Source organism: Rhizomucor pusillus, assembly GCF_041956525.1.
Source record: "Rhizomucor pusillus strain CBS 183.67 unplaced genomic scaffold VTP01scaffold_5, whole genome shotgun sequence".
In the NCBI taxonomy this organism is placed as follows: Eukaryota; Fungi; Mucoromycota; class Mucoromycetes; order Mucorales; family Lichtheimiaceae; genus Rhizomucor; species Rhizomucor pusillus.
The window spans coordinates 1321055-1337983 of record NW_027192147.1 but is presented as its reverse complement, the minus strand read 5'-3'; the positions used below and the strand labels follow the sequence as shown (position 1 = coordinate 1337983).

General features: G+C 44.4%; 7 protein-coding genes across 7 annotated transcripts; 5 read left to right on the top strand and 2 right to left on the bottom strand.

Annotated features, from left to right (window-relative positions):
- Positions 1 to 111: 111 nt before the first annotated feature.
- Positions 112 to 1431, top strand: VTP01DRAFT_8675 (uncharacterized protein; the record flags this gene model as incomplete). The annotated part of the gene is made up of 5 exons (XM_069387822.1): positions 112 to 208; positions 262 to 387; positions 442 to 553; positions 613 to 775; positions 832 to 1431. The coding sequence occupies 5 exons, from the start codon at positions 112 to 114 to the stop codon at positions 1429 to 1431; spliced, it is 1098 nt and encodes a 365-aa protein (XP_069241553.1).
- Positions 1432 to 2080: 649 nt separating this feature from the next.
- Positions 2081 to 4702, top strand: VTP01DRAFT_8674 (uncharacterized protein; the record flags this gene model as incomplete). The annotated part of the gene is made up of 3 exons (XM_069387821.1): positions 2081 to 2247; positions 2395 to 2799; positions 2863 to 4702. The coding sequence occupies 3 exons, from the start codon at positions 2081 to 2083 to the stop codon at positions 4700 to 4702; spliced, it is 2412 nt and encodes an 803-aa protein (XP_069241552.1).
- Positions 4703 to 4779: 77 nt separating this feature from the next.
- VTP01DRAFT_8673 (uncharacterized protein) lies at positions 4780 to 5914 on the top strand (the record flags this gene model as incomplete). Its single annotated transcript, XM_069387820.1, has 2 exons — positions 4780 to 5167; positions 5241 to 5914. The coding sequence occupies 2 exons, from the start codon at positions 4780 to 4782 to the stop codon at positions 5912 to 5914; spliced, it is 1062 nt and encodes a 353-aa protein (XP_069241551.1).
- A 502-nt stretch (positions 5915 to 6416) lies between these two features.
- Positions 6417 to 7059, top strand: VTP01DRAFT_8672 (uncharacterized protein; the record flags this gene model as incomplete). Its single annotated transcript, XM_069387819.1, has 4 exons — positions 6417 to 6507; positions 6562 to 6664; positions 6729 to 6831; positions 6886 to 7059. 4 exons carry the CDS (start codon positions 6417 to 6419, stop codon positions 7057 to 7059), a joined length of 471 nt encoding a protein of 156 aa, XP_069241550.1.
- Positions 7060 to 8066: 1007 nt separating this feature from the next.
- VTP01DRAFT_8671 (uncharacterized protein) lies at positions 8067 to 9201 on the bottom strand (the record flags this gene model as incomplete). The annotated part of the gene is made up of 5 exons (XM_069387818.1): positions 8067 to 8482; positions 8546 to 8624; positions 8678 to 8805; positions 8867 to 8921; positions 9001 to 9201. 5 exons carry the CDS (start codon positions 9199 to 9201, stop codon positions 8067 to 8069), a joined length of 879 nt encoding a protein of 292 aa, XP_069241549.1.
- Positions 9202 to 11199: 1998 nt separating this feature from the next.
- VTP01DRAFT_8670 (uncharacterized protein) lies at positions 11200 to 14044 on the top strand (the record flags this gene model as incomplete). The annotated part of the gene is made up of 8 exons (XM_069387817.1): positions 11200 to 11299; positions 11383 to 11490; positions 11910 to 12052; positions 12112 to 12126; positions 12837 to 12993; positions 13290 to 13433; positions 13488 to 13566; positions 13888 to 14044. 8 exons carry the CDS (start codon positions 11200 to 11202, stop codon positions 14042 to 14044), a joined length of 903 nt encoding a protein of 300 aa, XP_069241548.1.
- A 1495-nt stretch (positions 14045 to 15539) lies between these two features.
- Positions 15540 to 16600, bottom strand: VTP01DRAFT_8669 (uncharacterized protein; the record flags this gene model as incomplete). The annotated part of the gene is made up of 4 exons (XM_069387815.1): positions 15540 to 15625; positions 15688 to 15938; positions 16045 to 16173; positions 16227 to 16600. 4 exons carry the CDS (start codon positions 16598 to 16600, stop codon positions 15540 to 15542), a joined length of 840 nt encoding a protein of 279 aa, XP_069241547.1.
- Positions 16601 to 16929: the final 329 nt, after the last annotated feature.

Here is a 16929-nt window from a genome sequence, read left to right as displayed (position 1 = left end):
ACCGATCGATCAAAGAGGAGGTCTGTGCTTCCCATTTTCATGCGTGGCTTTGACACACATTTGTAAAATTTGGAAACACAAGGCACCCGCGCTCGTCTTCTTCCACGCGACATGGCCGACAAAACCACTGCTGCTGCCACTGCCCCCACTACCATCGCCGACGCCTCCGTCGTAACTAAATATAAGGACGCTGCTGAAATTGCGAACCGTAAGTAAAAAGTACAAATACCGGCTAGTGCGAAAATGAACACTACGTTGTAGGCGTGCTCGGCGATGTCATCAAGCTTTGCGTTGACGGTGCCAAGATCTTGGATATTTGTGTTGCTGGTGACAAGGCCATTACCGAAGGCTTGAAGGGTGTCTATACCAAAGAGAAGGTACCCAAGGGTAAGAACATCATAGAATAAAAAAGGGCCAACTTACCTATTCCATTTTCTGAAGGTATTGGTTTCCCTACTTCTGTCTCTGTCAACAACTGTGTCGCCTACTTCTCTCCACTTCCCAGCGACCCTGAAGCTTCCACTACTCTGAAGAACGGCGATGTTGCCAAGATGTATGTATGCCTCAGACAAATTTGATCCTGAAGAAATTGTTGCTAACAACGTCTTGCAGTCAACTTGGTGTGCAAATCGATGGATTCTGCTCAACTGTCGCCCATACTCTCGTTGTTGGTGCTTCTGCAGATAAGCCTGTCACTGGCGAAAAGGCTGATGTTATCGCTGCTGCTCACACAGCCCTCCAAGCCGCTGCTCGCTTGATCCGCCCAGGCAACAAGGTCTAGCTGCAAACTCGTTGATGTATTTTTCGATGTCACTAACTGTGTATAATTAGAACATGGATGTCACAAAGGCTGTCAGCCAAATTGCCGAAGCATATAACACCAAGCCTGTTGAGGGTATGCTCAGCCATCAGCAGCTCAAGGACGTGACTGATGGCAAAAAGCAAATCATCCTTAACCCTAGCGAGGGTCATTTACGTGATTTTGAACGTTGCGAATTTGCTGAAAACGAAGTCTACTGCGTTGATATATTGGTTTCAACCGGTGAAGGCAAGGCTCGCCAGCTGAGCACCCGTACCACTATTTACAAGAAGACTGGCACTCGTTATCAGCTCAAGATGGCAACCTCTCGCAAAGTTCTCTCAGAGATCCAAGCCAAGGCAGGCAGTTTCCCCTTCTCGCTCCGTGACATGAGCGACGAGCGCAAGGCAAAGATGGGTATTGTTGAGTGTGCCAAGCACAAGACTGTATTGCCTTACGATGTCGTCTATGAACGCGAAGGTGCCTTCGTCGCTCAATTCATGACAACCCTCCTTTTGACGAAGGATGGCAACATCATGGTTACCGATCCCAAGTTCGATGCTGCCGTTATCAAGAGCGATAAGGCTGTGAAGGACGAAGAACTCGTCAAGCTTTTGGGAACTTCATTGTAGTTGTTTTCTTCAAGTCTGTAATTAATGCATTATTGCCTCCTTGCAGGCGACAATCAATTGCTAATTTTTGTTCTCATATGAAAACCGCCCGCCTGTTCCACAGTTGAAATAGAGTAGGGCAGAATCTAGGAGGTTAACTTGTAATGTGAGTGTATCTGCAGAGTCGTCCTACGTTTTTGCCGAGGTAGAATGACAGTGGGAAACTGTGTGAAGGAAGATGTGCTCTATGCTTATGGAACCTTCCTTCAAATTCACGGGGCACGGTATTGTAGCAAACTTCAGATCATCTTCCGGTAGTTGCAGATCGATATCTCAGGCAGTTCCAAGTTTATGCATCGTGAGTCGGTTACATTTTTCCATGGAACAGAATGCTTCGTTAATCAGACAAGAAGCGATGTTTCCGCCGTTTGAACAATATATTATTATTTCTTGAGCTGATGTAGCCAGTTGCTAATGGATAGAATGGGCATTTACTAGGAATGATGTATGAATATTCTCGCCAGCATCCAGAGACAATATATTGATGGCTTGCATTATTGAATTCCGTAACTGCCGCACCATGCGATCGGTGTTTTAGATTCGTTGAACACAACCGGTCAATTTTTTTTCTTACTGCCCGCAAAAGGTCCTTGAATGCATTCCGGCCATCATGGACAACGTCAACACTGAACTTAAAGAATTGACCCTATGTGATCAATTACGAGCGAATTCATCGTTTATGAAAATCATGGCTACACTCTTTCATTACGGCAATCAGCCCATGAATGCTGCGCAACTCGTGGTTGCAGTGAGGGCATTGGACCTGCTTCCCCTTCGGTAAGTGACGCGCTTGTAATCACCCAGCGCAACGTCGTCAGCGCAGAGCTTGGCCGGATTGAATTCCCTACATGTTCCAATTTGCGAGGTCGTGGCGCTTGGGGTCTCTCCATGGACGGTCTAATACTCACGATTCTGTTGCATCAGTGGCGAAACACCAAAGAGTACTATTCAGGGCATTATCTCCACTTCCCGCAAGACAGCGAGAGATCTCAAAAAGCCTGATCCGTTTGAGATTCAAAAGGACAGCTCTGGCCGTCAAGCAAGATATTGCATTTCGCAGAGCGTTCTGGGCGACGCGACGGTCCCACCCCCTTTGGAAATTCCAGATGAACCTATTATCCTTAAACCCGTTGAACATGCAACCTCATATAGTTCGTCGTATGCTGGACAGTTAGGTAAACGACAGCGCAAGACACCAAAATTCTATACACCGGATGCATTGCGTAAAGCAAGTCGGCGACGAAAAGCAGCGAAGAAGCGAAGACAAGGAGGATATGGAGGTTCTGATGACGGTTCAGACGTTGATGTTGATATGGAGGATGATTCAGAGTATGTATAGGAAGATTTTGGAACATCAAGAATGAAGTGAGATATTAACTATTATTGCAACAGCCTTGGATCGGTTGGATCATCGGACGAGGAATCAGTAGAGAGCGCGCCGGTCGAAGAGGACACTATCAATCATTATTCATTGCTCTATGCACCACCCACTGCGGACATGAATTATATTGATTCCATCAACTTTGAAGAATACCCAATCGCTTCCTACTTTGCCATCGCACAACAGAAAGGATACTCTTATCCGAGATTCAGATCGCACGAAAAGGTCAAGATACCAAAAGTACACTGTGAAGACAAGTTCCGTGTTGCCGACATAGTATCACCCAGCGAGAAACGAGTAGTTGGTCGAATGTTTATATTAGCTGATGGACACGGCGGACGCGGTTGCTCAGAATTTTTTGTGCGTAAAACGCCAGCGGCATTGCAAGAATTGTGCGCGAATTATAACATCGATACCTTTGCCGACAAAGAGACACAGAAGCGATTTGAAAAAGACATCAAACATATGGTGGAAGCACTCGATGAGCAATATCTAGAGATTAAGCGATTACAACTTGGAAGAATAGCCCAGAATGGCGGCGAAGACGACGTGAAAACAAACCAGACGGACGACAACAACAAAGATCAAAAGCAACAAGAGGAAAATAATGCAGCGTCAGACAGCCAGGGCTCGGAAGAAAAGGACAATGATGGCTGTACCTTAATCGTCAATATATTTCTCGGCAATTGGTTGATCAATGTGAATGTTGGAGATTCCCGTTCTGTTCTGATTTCTGCACCTGAGCCCGCCTCCGCAGACTCCAAGCCGTCGCCGTCAACATTGAACGACATTGGGCCGCTAGGTCTTGACAGTGATTACAAGATGGATGTTGTATTCGCGTCTCAGGATCACAAACCTTACCTGGAGCATTTGGCACGAGAGATTCTAGAAAATGGTGGAGAATTTGTCGATTCTGTGCAAGATCGTGTTATCAAGGTGGATCTGGACAAACTGAGGGAGGATGGTAATCGACAAGCCAAGAGGATTGCTTTAAAAAATGCACGGATTCGGCCAAAAGATTACACACCACATGAAGATGACACAAAAACAAATAACTCCTTCATCAGACCTCGAACACGCGACAGTCGAATTCCGTCATTAAACGTTGCTCGCTCCTGTGGAGATTTGGACTTCAAAATGAACAAAGAAAAGAAGATTATTTCATGTGAACCGGATGTAACGTTCATTCGCATTTCCGACGATGACAGCGCAGACCAACGGACACTTGTGACATCAGGACCACATAAAAGTAAACGAAGGCACTTTCTGTTCATGAGTACAGATGGCATGTTTGATTACATGTACGAGGATACTCCAGAACGCCAAAACCGGGCGGTGGCGAGAATGATGGGACCTATGATCGAAGACGGCGAGAAATCAGGAGGTCTAATGCTACAAAACGAAGAAAATTCCGGTGGCCAAACCATTGACCATACTCAAGATGCAGAGAAGAAGCAAGAACAGCAAGAAACGATGCAAGAAAATGGAGAACAATCCAAGCCAGAAGAAAAGGAGAGTATTAAGGATGAGGAGGATAGAAAGGACGGCATGGATGTCGATAAACCTCAAGAAGCTGCAGAATCGGATTCTAGCTTACAAGTCAAAAACAATTCGACAGAAACTTCTGAAGAAAAGAACGTGGAGGAAACAAAAGCAGAGGGAGTTGAGCAACCGCGAGTACCTCTGCTCTTTCGAGAACTCAACGAGGAAGAAACAAGAACCAGAAAGATAAAGGAGCGCACGCTGGCGATGGCTGCTAGATACTTTGCAAATCGAGAAGGATTACATGGTTTCTTTGCATCGACCCTCCAAGATTATGATGATTGTACTATAGTGCTTATTGAAATATAAAACTGCTGTTGAATTCGGGCTTATCCAATTTTTTTCCGTTTCTTTTTTGTTCTGCATTTCTTGGACAAACGCATCTAATGGAATACCCTCTGGACGTGGCGATCCTTGTATCATATTTTGGAGCTATCGGCGCGCTATGCTGGCAGCTACGGCATTTGTTCGGACAGGCTGTACAAAGTACACGACCAACAAGCTATCTCTTTCTGGCCTTGTCTGCTGTGTCGTTCCTACTTACTTGGACGTTTATGCTTCAATATTTTCTGCACAGCTATCGCGAATGGGTCAGTGCACAGCATGTCATTTCTGATGTTGGGACTCTGGATCGTGTTTCTCGGTGGCTACACGATGTCTCGCTTTTCGATGATGCTTGGAGATTCGTTAGTTCAGGACCTTGGCAGTGGTTGTGGAGTCATCAACTATGCAACTTCACCGCTCTTGTTTGGATGCCATTTTTAGCGTTTGAGGGTAAAGAAGTTCTGCTTTGCTGCGCAAATCAATATCCATGTAGTTTTAATAGTAATACATGAAATTCTCGTAGGATCTAGGCGCAAAGTGCCTTATCTTTGGGCATTCATGCTACTTGGGCAAATCGTAGCTATATCTGTTGCGAGTGGATTATTCTTTGCCGTCATCATGCCGCGACCCAAATTAGCACGGAACGAGCCATCTCATGAATTGACCATTTTGGTTACTGTGTGCATGGTCATCTCTTCGATAACCATCATCTTATCGCCCTTCTTCGCTGATAGCCTCAAGTTTTTACCAAACCTTTTACTGATGCACGCGTTGCTTATCGTGCCGCTCGCAAAGAAGCCGGAAATGAAATCCGGGGAGGTACCTTCGCAAATCGAACGCTCATGGCTGATTTCCACCGTTTACACTCTGGCAGCTGGCATAGCTTTTGCTATCTATACTCGTCAATGGATGGATTGCATATCCTCGACACCGGAGGTCCAAGGTGTATGGACAGCCTTTTTGCAATTGGTCGGCACTTTTGTATTCCATCCGGCCCAACTTAGCATCAGTTTTGATGTGATTTGCGTCAATGTTCTCTGTGCGACATGGATTTTGCTGCATACGCCAAACGCCAGCACGCGTCGACAAAGGAAGCTACTAACTCTCGCAGCCCTTCTGGTACCAATCCTATCCGCTTCCGTTGTAATGCCGATATTTCTCGCGTTCAGTGAGCGATTTGGATCAATAACACTCTGAAGCCGGAGCAATGAGGTAAATATTATGTTGGATTCCAGTTGTCGCAGTGTGTTAAGTTCCTGAAATATCCTGGAAGTGAATTTATAGCAGTGTGATAGACGCAGCGCGGAAGCTTTTTGCAGGAAATGATCCCAAAAAGTAATAAAATAAAAATAACCATGCTCTTGACAGAAAGACAATAGAGATTTACACCTGGTAGTGCATTGAAGAGTAGCCGAATCTGGTGCTCTGTAGAGCTGTCATCGAAGCGGTGGGATAAAAAGAAATCAATGATTTGGAGATCGTCCCTTATGCTTTATCGAGAAGATAATGTTTTGCTATTTAGACTGCATCTTTGCCTGATACAAAAAAATAGCGTTCTTTGTGAGGTAAACTGCAAACTGTACATGTAAGCAGCAGCCTTTTTACCAATGTAGTCAAATGATGATCCAAGTCCTGCGCCCGAGCATCCGTGATCTTTTTCAAACTCACTGTGTCTGCGAAGCTTACTCTTATTCCCGCCATGCAAGATCACGCTGAAGTATTGGCTAGTCTTGAAAAGGAATTCAAGCGTATGGATCGCATGTTTGCTCACGGTGAACTGCGCGTGTTTGGTAAGGATGCAAGATTGATTTGGTGCCTTTGATCGCGGCTAAATCTGAGCTTAGGGCAGGACACGGAAAGGGTCTTCAAAGAACTTGACTTGATACGACGCAAACAGATAGACCTGGCGGGAGATCACATTGCGTTGGAAGCACTGAGCGAACCTCTGTAAGCATGTTTTCTATATTGCTCTCTTGTAGGCGCTGGCTGACCAGGTACGACAACGATGCAGTCAACATAACTCTCAAGCAGACGAAGACATCGAGAATAGCTATCAGCACAGTGTAGAAACCTTCAGCAAGAAAGAAGCCAGCCTTAAAAGCTTAATGCTCAAGGCATGTATGCAAGTATTTGTGGGCAAATCAGTATATCCTAAGTTGATATTATAGCTGGATGAGCTTGGAGAATTTATGAATAAGTTTCGAGAGATGTCTGAACCGGAGGTCCACCGAACGGCTGCATTGCGCCCGGAAAGATTCTTCGTTACCCATCAAATTGATAATGATATACATGCTGATGACTCGCCTCTATCAACTCCACGTCAAGGAAAGATCCCACGATAATTGATGATAACTCAGTATGCGACGATATGTAAACATAGAAGCATATCAGGTACACATTTCTACTATATTGTTTAGCAACAAATGATAGTAATCAAGAAAAGGTTTGTTTTTATCCAGAGTCTTTAGCAATGTAATCCGCCCATCAAGTAACCTGGCTCTGGTGGATGCATGTACGAAACTGCATTATATCTGCTATGAAAAAGCCAGCAATACTACGCACGAAAGGCGCCAGAAAGGACAGGGAAAAGAGCTAGAATCGATTGGCTCTTTATGCATGTCATAATAATAATAGCCAGGCACGTAGCAGGCAAGGCGCAAGCCTGCCTTCTTGTGCTGTTGCTTCATGCTTTAAATGATGGAAATGAAGTGCCGTTTTGAAAGATTATCCCGTCTTGGGAAAGGTTTCAAACCGGATGCACATGGTCCTGACGCACACACTTTATACGCAAATGCGAAAGAGAGAGAATATCTGGGAAATGGATAATACTGTCAGTCAAGGTTAAGAGGGAAAGTGCTTTTGAACAGCATTCATCTCTTGCTAGTCATTCTAAAACGGATGTGCTGTAGCTTCCATGTATGTCTTATCTTCATATCGAGCGTTTGCTTCTCTTCTTTCTAAGGCCTCGAGACTTCCGCTCTTTCCAGTTGGTTCTTACTTTCACGATTCATAACAATGATACCTGCCCTTCTGGACCTACCATCGTAGGTCTTCTCAATGTTCTGTACAGCGACTTTTCCTTTTGCTTTCTACAGAATATGCACATTGTCTATTAACGTTCTGCCAATATTATTCGATACAAGCTGAGGTGATGGATATTTCCAAGTCTTCCCGGAAACGGAGAGCTCATAAAATCGTCGGTATACGCAGTCTTGCTGTGATTTCGTAAGCTAAATATGGACAGCCCACCCTTTCCCTCCAAACATTCCGTAGGCTTTGCATTTAGGCTTTCTCGCGATACATTTAACCATTTCAATTTTCAACGAGGCTTATAACTTTACAGCAGCTATCAATAACGGTCTCTACGGCCCATACGATCTCTTGATCTGTCTCTGCCGCGACTACCTCCACCTCCATATCTATCTCTATACCCTCGTGGACTTCGGCTTCGAGAGCGCATTCGTGGCCGCCGCCGGTCGTCGTAGTCTCTTCTGCCGTAGCGTCCGCCATATCCACCATATCCACCTCCACCTCTATGGTCGTATCCGCTAGATCGCCCGCCACCGTATCCACGATCGCGACGTCCGTTTTCACTGTAAGAATATCTGTCCTCTCTGGGTGCTGTTGCTGGAGGGCCGCTCCGGGTATTGCCTAATCCGCCACCTAGTCTTCGTGGTCGCCAATCTTTCACAGTTCTGCCGCGCTCGACATCGACAACTATTTTGCGTCCCAGCAATCGCAAGCCGTCGGCATCTTTGTAAGCAGCTGAAATGATAGATATCGATTATAAGTGAGGGTCCACAATCGGCTTCTCATCCTATACTATACCTCGCATGTCTTTTTCTCGCTCATATTCAATGAAGGCATAACCACGCGATTTGCCCTCTGGTGTTCGTACCAGCCGCAGCTATATCACATATTTAGCTTCAAGCACAACAAGTTTTTGAATGACCTTCTTACATGTCTGATGGGTCCATATTGCTCAAATTCGCGCATCAAATCCTCCTCTGTCAAGTCGTAGCTTAAACGCGCTACGAAAAGCGTATTGAAAGGGTTGCCTTGTGCATTTGGATCGTTCTCAGGATCATCTGTCAGGCAAGGATTGTGAGATTAAATCCTGACTGTCCAAACATGATCTTCATTCCTTACATTGAGCTAAAGCCTTTTGCAAATCTTCCTCTGCCTTTTTCTTTTTTTCTTCAATCTATAGGGAGCAAATCAGTCTACTTTCAACGGCATTGCAGAAGCACCGTGACTAAAAGAGACCAAGCGATTATTTTTACCTTCTCTTTTCGCTTCTCTTCAGCAGTTTTCCAAGGCACGTAATCAGGGTCGTAGTTCCTCAGCATCGGAACGAGGTCAGCCACCCCAGTAATCCTGGCACCAACGCGCTTCCCTGGTTCCTTGTCAAGAGGTGGTGCGTACGGAAGTGGAGGACGTGGAGCAAAGAGTTTCAGGAGATTTGGAGGTAGCTTGTCTGTCATTTTGTTCGCTAACAGGACGTCCTCAGAGGATCAAGCTGCATTTGGCCACTTTTCAAGAATCGAAATGGAAATTTTGTACCATTGAGGCTCAGCATGAGACAAACGAAAATAAGAAAGTGTTATATTATATTAAGGAAATGTTTGCGCTATAGAATATGCTATCCAACAGCAGCTGCAGCCAGTATAAGCATTATATAGGATAAAGATATTTTTATATTAGAAAGAAATAATCAAAGTTAAATTACAAAGAAGACAATACAGGAATGAATACGAGGAAGTCAAGAGCGAGTGCGAGTGTAGTAGATTGGGAACAAGGAAATTTCATAAGGCACTACGTTAATATCTTGCGCTACTGCTGCGTAATCATAATTGATACTTACACCCCAAACGGTAATCCGCCGATTCGCGGGGGACCAGACCGCGCACCTGGCGTTTCTATATCAGCTTGTGTCCATCGCAGCAAAGCAAACTAGTAGACATACTTGTAGCCCGTGGGGTCGGCTTCTTAAAATAAAAGGAGTATGACAGAGGACTTGAAGTGATGCATCGCTAGCAGAAGCGAAAGAAAGAAGAAGGAGAGGGGGCGAAACGGTTGATCTTGGAGGACAACCTTTTACTATTACAATGGATCCCGATAAGTTCAAGGCCTCGATTACAGGATTTTGCTTGAAAATAGGGAGACTTAAAAATTGACGGGAGAAGTCTTACTAGAAGTCTACTGCTAAGTATAAGAAGACTGTTTGTGCATTTGTTTCGAAGCAGCAAGAAGCTATATTTTAGGTGAAGTATTTTCTCAAAGATCGATTCATGCGAGCGCCACTCTGAAGAACCGGTTTTCGACGACGCTGTGTTTGCAGTACCGAAGCAGATACAAAACCGCCGGAGAACGGAGGTTTATGAACGCCAAGCGACTTTATTCTACAGATCGGATCAGCCATGAGCTTCAGCGAACCAAGCGCAGCGAGCGAAGCGAAGCGTGAAGCGCTTGTAAAGTAAAATTTTCTTTGCCACAATTCCTTCCATTCGATCACTAATCAACTGAGTCAAAACGACAACACTGTCGCTGTCGTCGCAAGCATTTCCGCAGCATAATGTTTCTTCTTGAGTTAATATCCTGGGTTGTATCTGATGTAGGTGCTATTTATTCGCCAGCTAGTGTATTGGACAAACCCGTTTCTCGGTATCGACACATTTGAAATTTGAAAAACAAGAGAAAGAAGAGAGTGAGCAGAGAACAAGAAATTCCGAAGGAGGGCAGGGCGGTCAAGGAAGCGCACAGCAGGAGTGATAGAAAGGGAACGGAAGGTGGGTGGTGGCAAATCCAGGTCCACTGGTTTTCAGACTGGAGAAACAAAAATATGATATTAGAACGCAACCATATATACCTAAAGCCAATTTCTTTGCACCTATTAGACGCAGTCAAAGGTTCGAGCGTTGAAGTCTTTTGCATATTATCCATCTTTACAACCTTCAATGAAATAAAACATATAAATACCGAACGTATTCCTTAGTCTAAGCAATAGGAAATTCATGGAGCAATTTGTACCCATGCTATAAGCCCAGCGAAAGCAGAGATGTAAATAGCTAACTAATAGTTGCTCTATGAAATGTCGACTCAAACGAGATCGAACCTTCGGAGATTATCGGTCAGAGACCCTTACTCGATTTGTGGTCATATGTCATGCCAACAATTGAAGTTATTGATAGTGGAGCGTGGTCGAACGAAGATATTTGGTTCAGCATGAATCTTGTTCTTTGAGACGAAGCATGATTATGTAGGAAGCAACGAAGTCAGCAGAGAATGTCGTAAGCAAGAAGTTCTCATCCCTCCCTTTCTTGTTACTAAAGACGTGCCGTCCGACGTCGCAGCTTTCGCATTCCCGGTCTTCAACTCAATTTAACAACTCCTATTTTGGGTTCTGCTATCTGCACCACCTCTCTCACCATCCCAGTCTCTCTGAATATTATTATTCTACAACGCCGAACGATTTGCGCGAAATGATAGTCACTCCAGACGAACTGCGTCAAGCTTGGGGATCTGCCAATGGAGTTCGTGAAGCCATCCGAAATGGTCGAAAGCTAACGGGGACTTCTCAAGGTACCGCTGCACACCGTGGGAAGCTCTATGAGCGGCAAGAACAGATACACGCGGCTAGAATGTCGACACTAAGGCAAAATCAGGAGCCAAGAAACCTGCATTCATTGCAGATGATAAAGGCATAGTTACCACAATCGGTGCTGCGAAAGAGGAACGCAAAGATTCTCAAAATATTGGGCGTGCAGTTGACGGTATGATTCGAACTTTGAACAAAGAAACTGCCAACAGCACGTTATCGCCATGAAGGAACGAACACGATCATGCTTTCGCAATGGATCCAGTATTATATCCCACGGATCGCAGTCTGGAAGGGGATATCCAAAAAAGTCATAAAGACGATTATTAAGGCTCAGGTAAGAAAACACGACAATCATAATATACTCGAAAAAATAGGCCTTTCTGTGACCTCCAAGGATCTCAAGCCTTCCCTAGAAACAGTTTAATACCGACGTGGACCACGAAATCTTCCGCTTGATATGCTCTCAGAGCGATCCTTTTCTCTTCGTTCCTCGCACACCACTGGTTCATCGATATCGCCCGAAAGTTTCCCTAGATCATTTCTTTGGATGCTGCGTACAAGACGAATCGGCTTAAAGTACTGTCCATAAAGGTAATCGATGCCGGAAATGTGGACTTTCCGAAGCTGAAGACATTCTGCATTATTGGAGACTGGATCTCGGTAGAGACTGTCGGAATCTGCGATTAACTCTCTCCGAAGAACGAGCAAAGTATCTGGATCCCTATAAGCGGAAGGTGAAGGCAATCCTTCAAGGACCTGAGCATATATGAAATCTTATGTTTTGCATGAATAGTCTACGGCAAGCGAGGTATTTAGAAACGCTCAGCATCATCCTTTCCATCCAGAGAAGCAAGCAGATTTACATTGGATGCAAGACCATTTCGGGTGGGATAGACGTTTTGGTCGATAACCACCTTCTCAAGAGCAATCACAGCGAAAGTGATCTGAAACGAAGAGCTGGCGTTTCATCGAAGGCGTTTCAATGAATCGTTTTAATAATAACGTAAGCTAGAATACAGTGCGCCATAATGTACGAGGTCGTAATTTATATATTGCTTAACCTAGTAGCGAGATAGGGCGCGGTGCGTCCTATGACTCCAGGAACGAGGAAAGGTCTATAGCAGAAATCGAACCCCTGCAATGAAAAGGTTGTGGCGCCAAAGTGGACATGCTATTCAAATACCCATCAGAAGAATATGGATGTGCAAAAACCAACTGTTCGCGGAAGAACAACACAAGAAAAGAACTGAAGGAGGGTTTCTTAAAATGTCCGAAGACTTTCTGAGATACATCGAAGAAGGAAAGATATCTTCAAAAATCGCAGAAGACTCGTCGTCTGCACCTGTGAGTATAATGGGGACGCCGGCTGGACCTCGACCGCTGCAGGATCCGCGCGCAAGGAAGATAAGGTTAAGATCTCCAGCTCCATATTGACTATCAATTCCTAAATTCGTCTGTTGCTCCAGGGAGTGGCTAGAGAAGCAGCAAACACCTGGAGCCGTACAATGCCCTGTATAGGAGGATTCGAGCGTCATTTACACTGGAATTGCGGATTTATTATGCCATTTTTGGAAGCCATTGCAAAGTCCAACATGGCCCGGAGCTCAAGCATGGGCCGAAGGCATTCACACTCCTACCGCAGCAGGAATGAAAGAGTTTGCTGAGCTGCGGGGCAGTAAATATTGATGTAAACAATGTGGAAAGTAAGTCTGAAGTTAAATGCATCAATGTCTGTGACTTTAACCAAATTCCGTTCGAGACTCTGCCAAAACAAAGCACTTATCCGAGAACAATATGCAAATAAGCATGGGGCCTTAACGTCGGACAAAAGTCCCGAAGAGGCGAAAGCCTTTATCAAGAGAGTCATTGGAGGGATGTTTCAACTACAGGTAGCGGACTCAGAGCTTCAGAAAAGAATACAAAAACAGAGCCAGAATTGCAAATGAAGCATGACGCTCTGAGACTACGCAGGGCATTCTTCTCTGGATCTTCCACTCTTTTTCCTAGCCTACGCGTTTGAACTTGGCATACCTGCATATGACTCTTTCGAAGAGTTTTACATGTCGAATGATTCTGTCTTTGTACATCAGTTTTCAGGAAGCTGGTTAAGTGAAAGTATGTTGAAACATAAAGCTACTCAGATAAGTACCGCCAATGTTGTGCTCATAGGTCTCGACTATCAAGCGAAGCAGCAACAACCAATCAAATCGACATGTTCAATGAAGCATGTCGGATGCAGGTCTTGCCAGTAAGTTACTGTCGATAAATTTAGACACTATTGATAGTGACTGGTGGGTGTTTCAGACGGTATCAGCTGGTATTTTTTAAGGTGATGTCTTTTAGACACTGCGCAGCAGGCAGGAATGGATGGTCCTGCCATTAAACGACGTGCTGGACATAATGTATCTGTGGTTTTTTAAGGGAGAATAGCGATGTGGAAACAGACGAGTACCGTGAGACATGAGTGTGCCGTTTTATTCGGACAAGGGAGAAAACTTTTACGAAAGACTCCCCAACAATAAGTCCGCAACTGAGTCTAATAACTGACAAGCTATTGGCTAAGTCTTAGGATGAGGAAGTGGCGACATGTGGATACCACAAGTATCCTCGAACACATTCTGGAAAGCGTATCAGTATCAGAACAGACTACAGAAAGCTTGGCTAAAAGAACGGAATATCGAAGTACTAGACTGGCCGGCCCAATCCCCGGATCTAAACCCGATTGAACATTTGTGAGTCGTGCTAAAAAGTCGCGTCAGTGACTACGATGAAATGCCGAAGTCCATGGCAGACCTCTGGGAGTGAGTTTAGACGGAGTGGGAGAAAACACGACAGGCAACATGGCAGTCTCTTGTAGAAAGCATGCCCAACAGAATTGAAGCAGTAATAAAAGCTAAAGGAGGATATACAAAGTAGTAAATAAAATTTTGGACCCGCACAAAAAACTGTCCCAATGGGGATCGAACCTTTGACCGCTCGTATTTCATTCCACAATTGCTGTACAGCAGCTCTTCTTTTTCCTAAAGATAGCACATCGATCGGGCTATCGAACAATATATAATGACATAGGTTTACATTACAGCAGGACGGCGTATTTACTTGGAGAAGTCAAATGCTCAAATCATTGGGACAGTTTTTTGAGTCACTGTATATCCATAGCCATCCCAATATGATCATAAAGCCGGAGCACAGGAAAAAGATATAAGTTTTTGAGAATAATAGAAGAATAAAAGACAACTTTCTGCCTACTAACTTTTCTTGTCTTATTGGTTCATTCTCCTGTCTCTCTGTGTGTGTGGGTTCGTAACGCAAAACAAGAAGCTTGGCACCCTTTTTGTTTTGTTTTACGAACCCACACAGAATGGGGAAGACCACAAAGGTAGGTCCACAGAGATAGAAGGTAGCTAAGTGTCGTTCTATTCTTTTGATCCTAGGGATATTCATATGTCTTCCGATGTTCGGTATTATGAGTTTGTGACGACAATGGAATGAATAAAATATAAAGAGTATTGAGCCCGAAGGATACAGTATTTTCAAAAAGTAGAATCGCAATGAATAAAAATCAATGTCGCTGGCCAATGGAAATTGATGTCGCTAGCCAATGAAAATAAATGTTGCTGCCTTAAAAATGCATGTCGCATTTTCAGAAATGGATGTCGCCTGCTTACAGTAGTTTGCGTTTGAAAATTATGGGATCCGCCGATGAAGAACCATAGAGACCAATGTAAATTTCAAGTGGTTGGTGCAACTTTCGGAGGCTATGCAGTTCGTTCGGTGGCGCATATTCAGTGTAATCTGAGCAGATCACTCACGAGGGCTACCAAGCCTACGACATTCTCTCACATTCTGGGACTGTTGTTTGACAAGTAAAAAAGAGTTACAATGTCCTTCAAATAAACCTTAGACATAAAAGTCGTACATGGCTCAGATTCATTTGGCTGACCCAATTTGAGAGGTGTGGCCCACAGTGATACAAGTGTCCAATATGTCAGCTACCATAAATTAAACACATACGATCTTACGAAAGTCGGATCGCCCAGGCGCGTGATGGCAGTTCCAGCATGGGTTGCCTATGTGTGCACTCCCCCACTAGTTTGAGAGCACGTTGCCCCTCATAGCTAGACCCCAGCTTCCCTTCCCAGCTCTACGAATCGTGGTGTACTCCGTACTGTTTTCCCTGGAATTGAAACACGAACCCCCCAGCTATGAGAGACATGTGTTTTATTGTAGTACGTGCCGAACAGTGTTCGTCTCAGCTACTTCAATAAGTCCAGCAGCCTCCCCATCCAAAGTTTCTGTCAACCGCTCTGTTCATCAAGGCCAAAATATACGACAGGTGTTTAAAGTTGGTGGGATGTGTAGATGTTACTTACATAGAGTGTCGCGATCAGTTCAAACACCTTGACCCAATGCATGCACTTATCCCATGTAGTAGGGACAGTGGCCGTCCGAAGTTCAACAAAGCGGTATCGTTTTTCATTTTTAATCGATGTTTCTGTCAACGTCATTGTATTCTGGATGATATGGATACCAAAGATTTTGCGTTGCTTCAATGTTGTATTATGCTGCTGATTGGTAGCTGTTGATCTCCTTTTCGAGTGCATGAGATGTGGATTCAAGCTGCTTCAACGTATCATCAATCGAATGTTGGAGATTCTCAGTAATATTATGCTTGAACAGCAGCTAGTCAATATCCAGTTCATCACGATCCATCGATATCTCTTACCCAGAGGACTCAATAATTAACATCTCTGTGTCCGAACCCTGCAACTTTCCAATACCGTCAGCCAGCTTCGATGGCCTCCGCGTGTACGAGATGAAAAGGAATTTCTTGGCTGTGAGGGTTTTCTCACACCTATATCGGTAATCATCAGTATATCATGAATCATCTCCTAGCATAACACTGACCATGTAAATGAAAATATATCAAATAGCTTTGGGAAGGCTTTAAAAGGCGGGATAATATTTTCAATGTAAGGCGTGCGCTCATCATTCACGGCCTTCGACGGCGCCAAGCAGTTTAGATGGAAATCTGTCAGTGCATATTGCATCATGAGGATAAACTTGTCGCTTGAAGTCTTCGAGATATCGTAGTTCCAGAGCCAACGAGGGAAACGGTCAAAGTCTTGGTTACAAGCCTGACTACAGAAGTTCCAAACATCAGGCATCTTCTTCAGGGATGCGTTGGCTTGATTGTCATGTACACATAGCTGAAAATATCGTTCGGTATCATCATCGGCCGCGTTTCTGCTGAATGACAATCTAATATCGTAGAACTCCATCAGAGACTCGAGATCGTGTACCTCGAATTTCGGCTTGTGTGGGGTACGTAGGTTTCGACTCGGCGTCTGTATTAGATACGTGTGCGAATCCCTGGAAATATAAACATGATCCTGTAACTGTGATTAATGTTTGGTTGACTCTTTTGTGTAAACAGCACATTCGTTGCTGTCGGTCAGGACTGGCGTCTTTATCATCATCATCATCATCATCATCATCTTGGAATGGATCAATCAAGCCATCTATTGAACTGTTGGTACCTTTCAGAAATCTCGTTGGTCTCTATTCTGCACAAAATAACCCATCATAAATTTCATGTTCGGAGGTCATC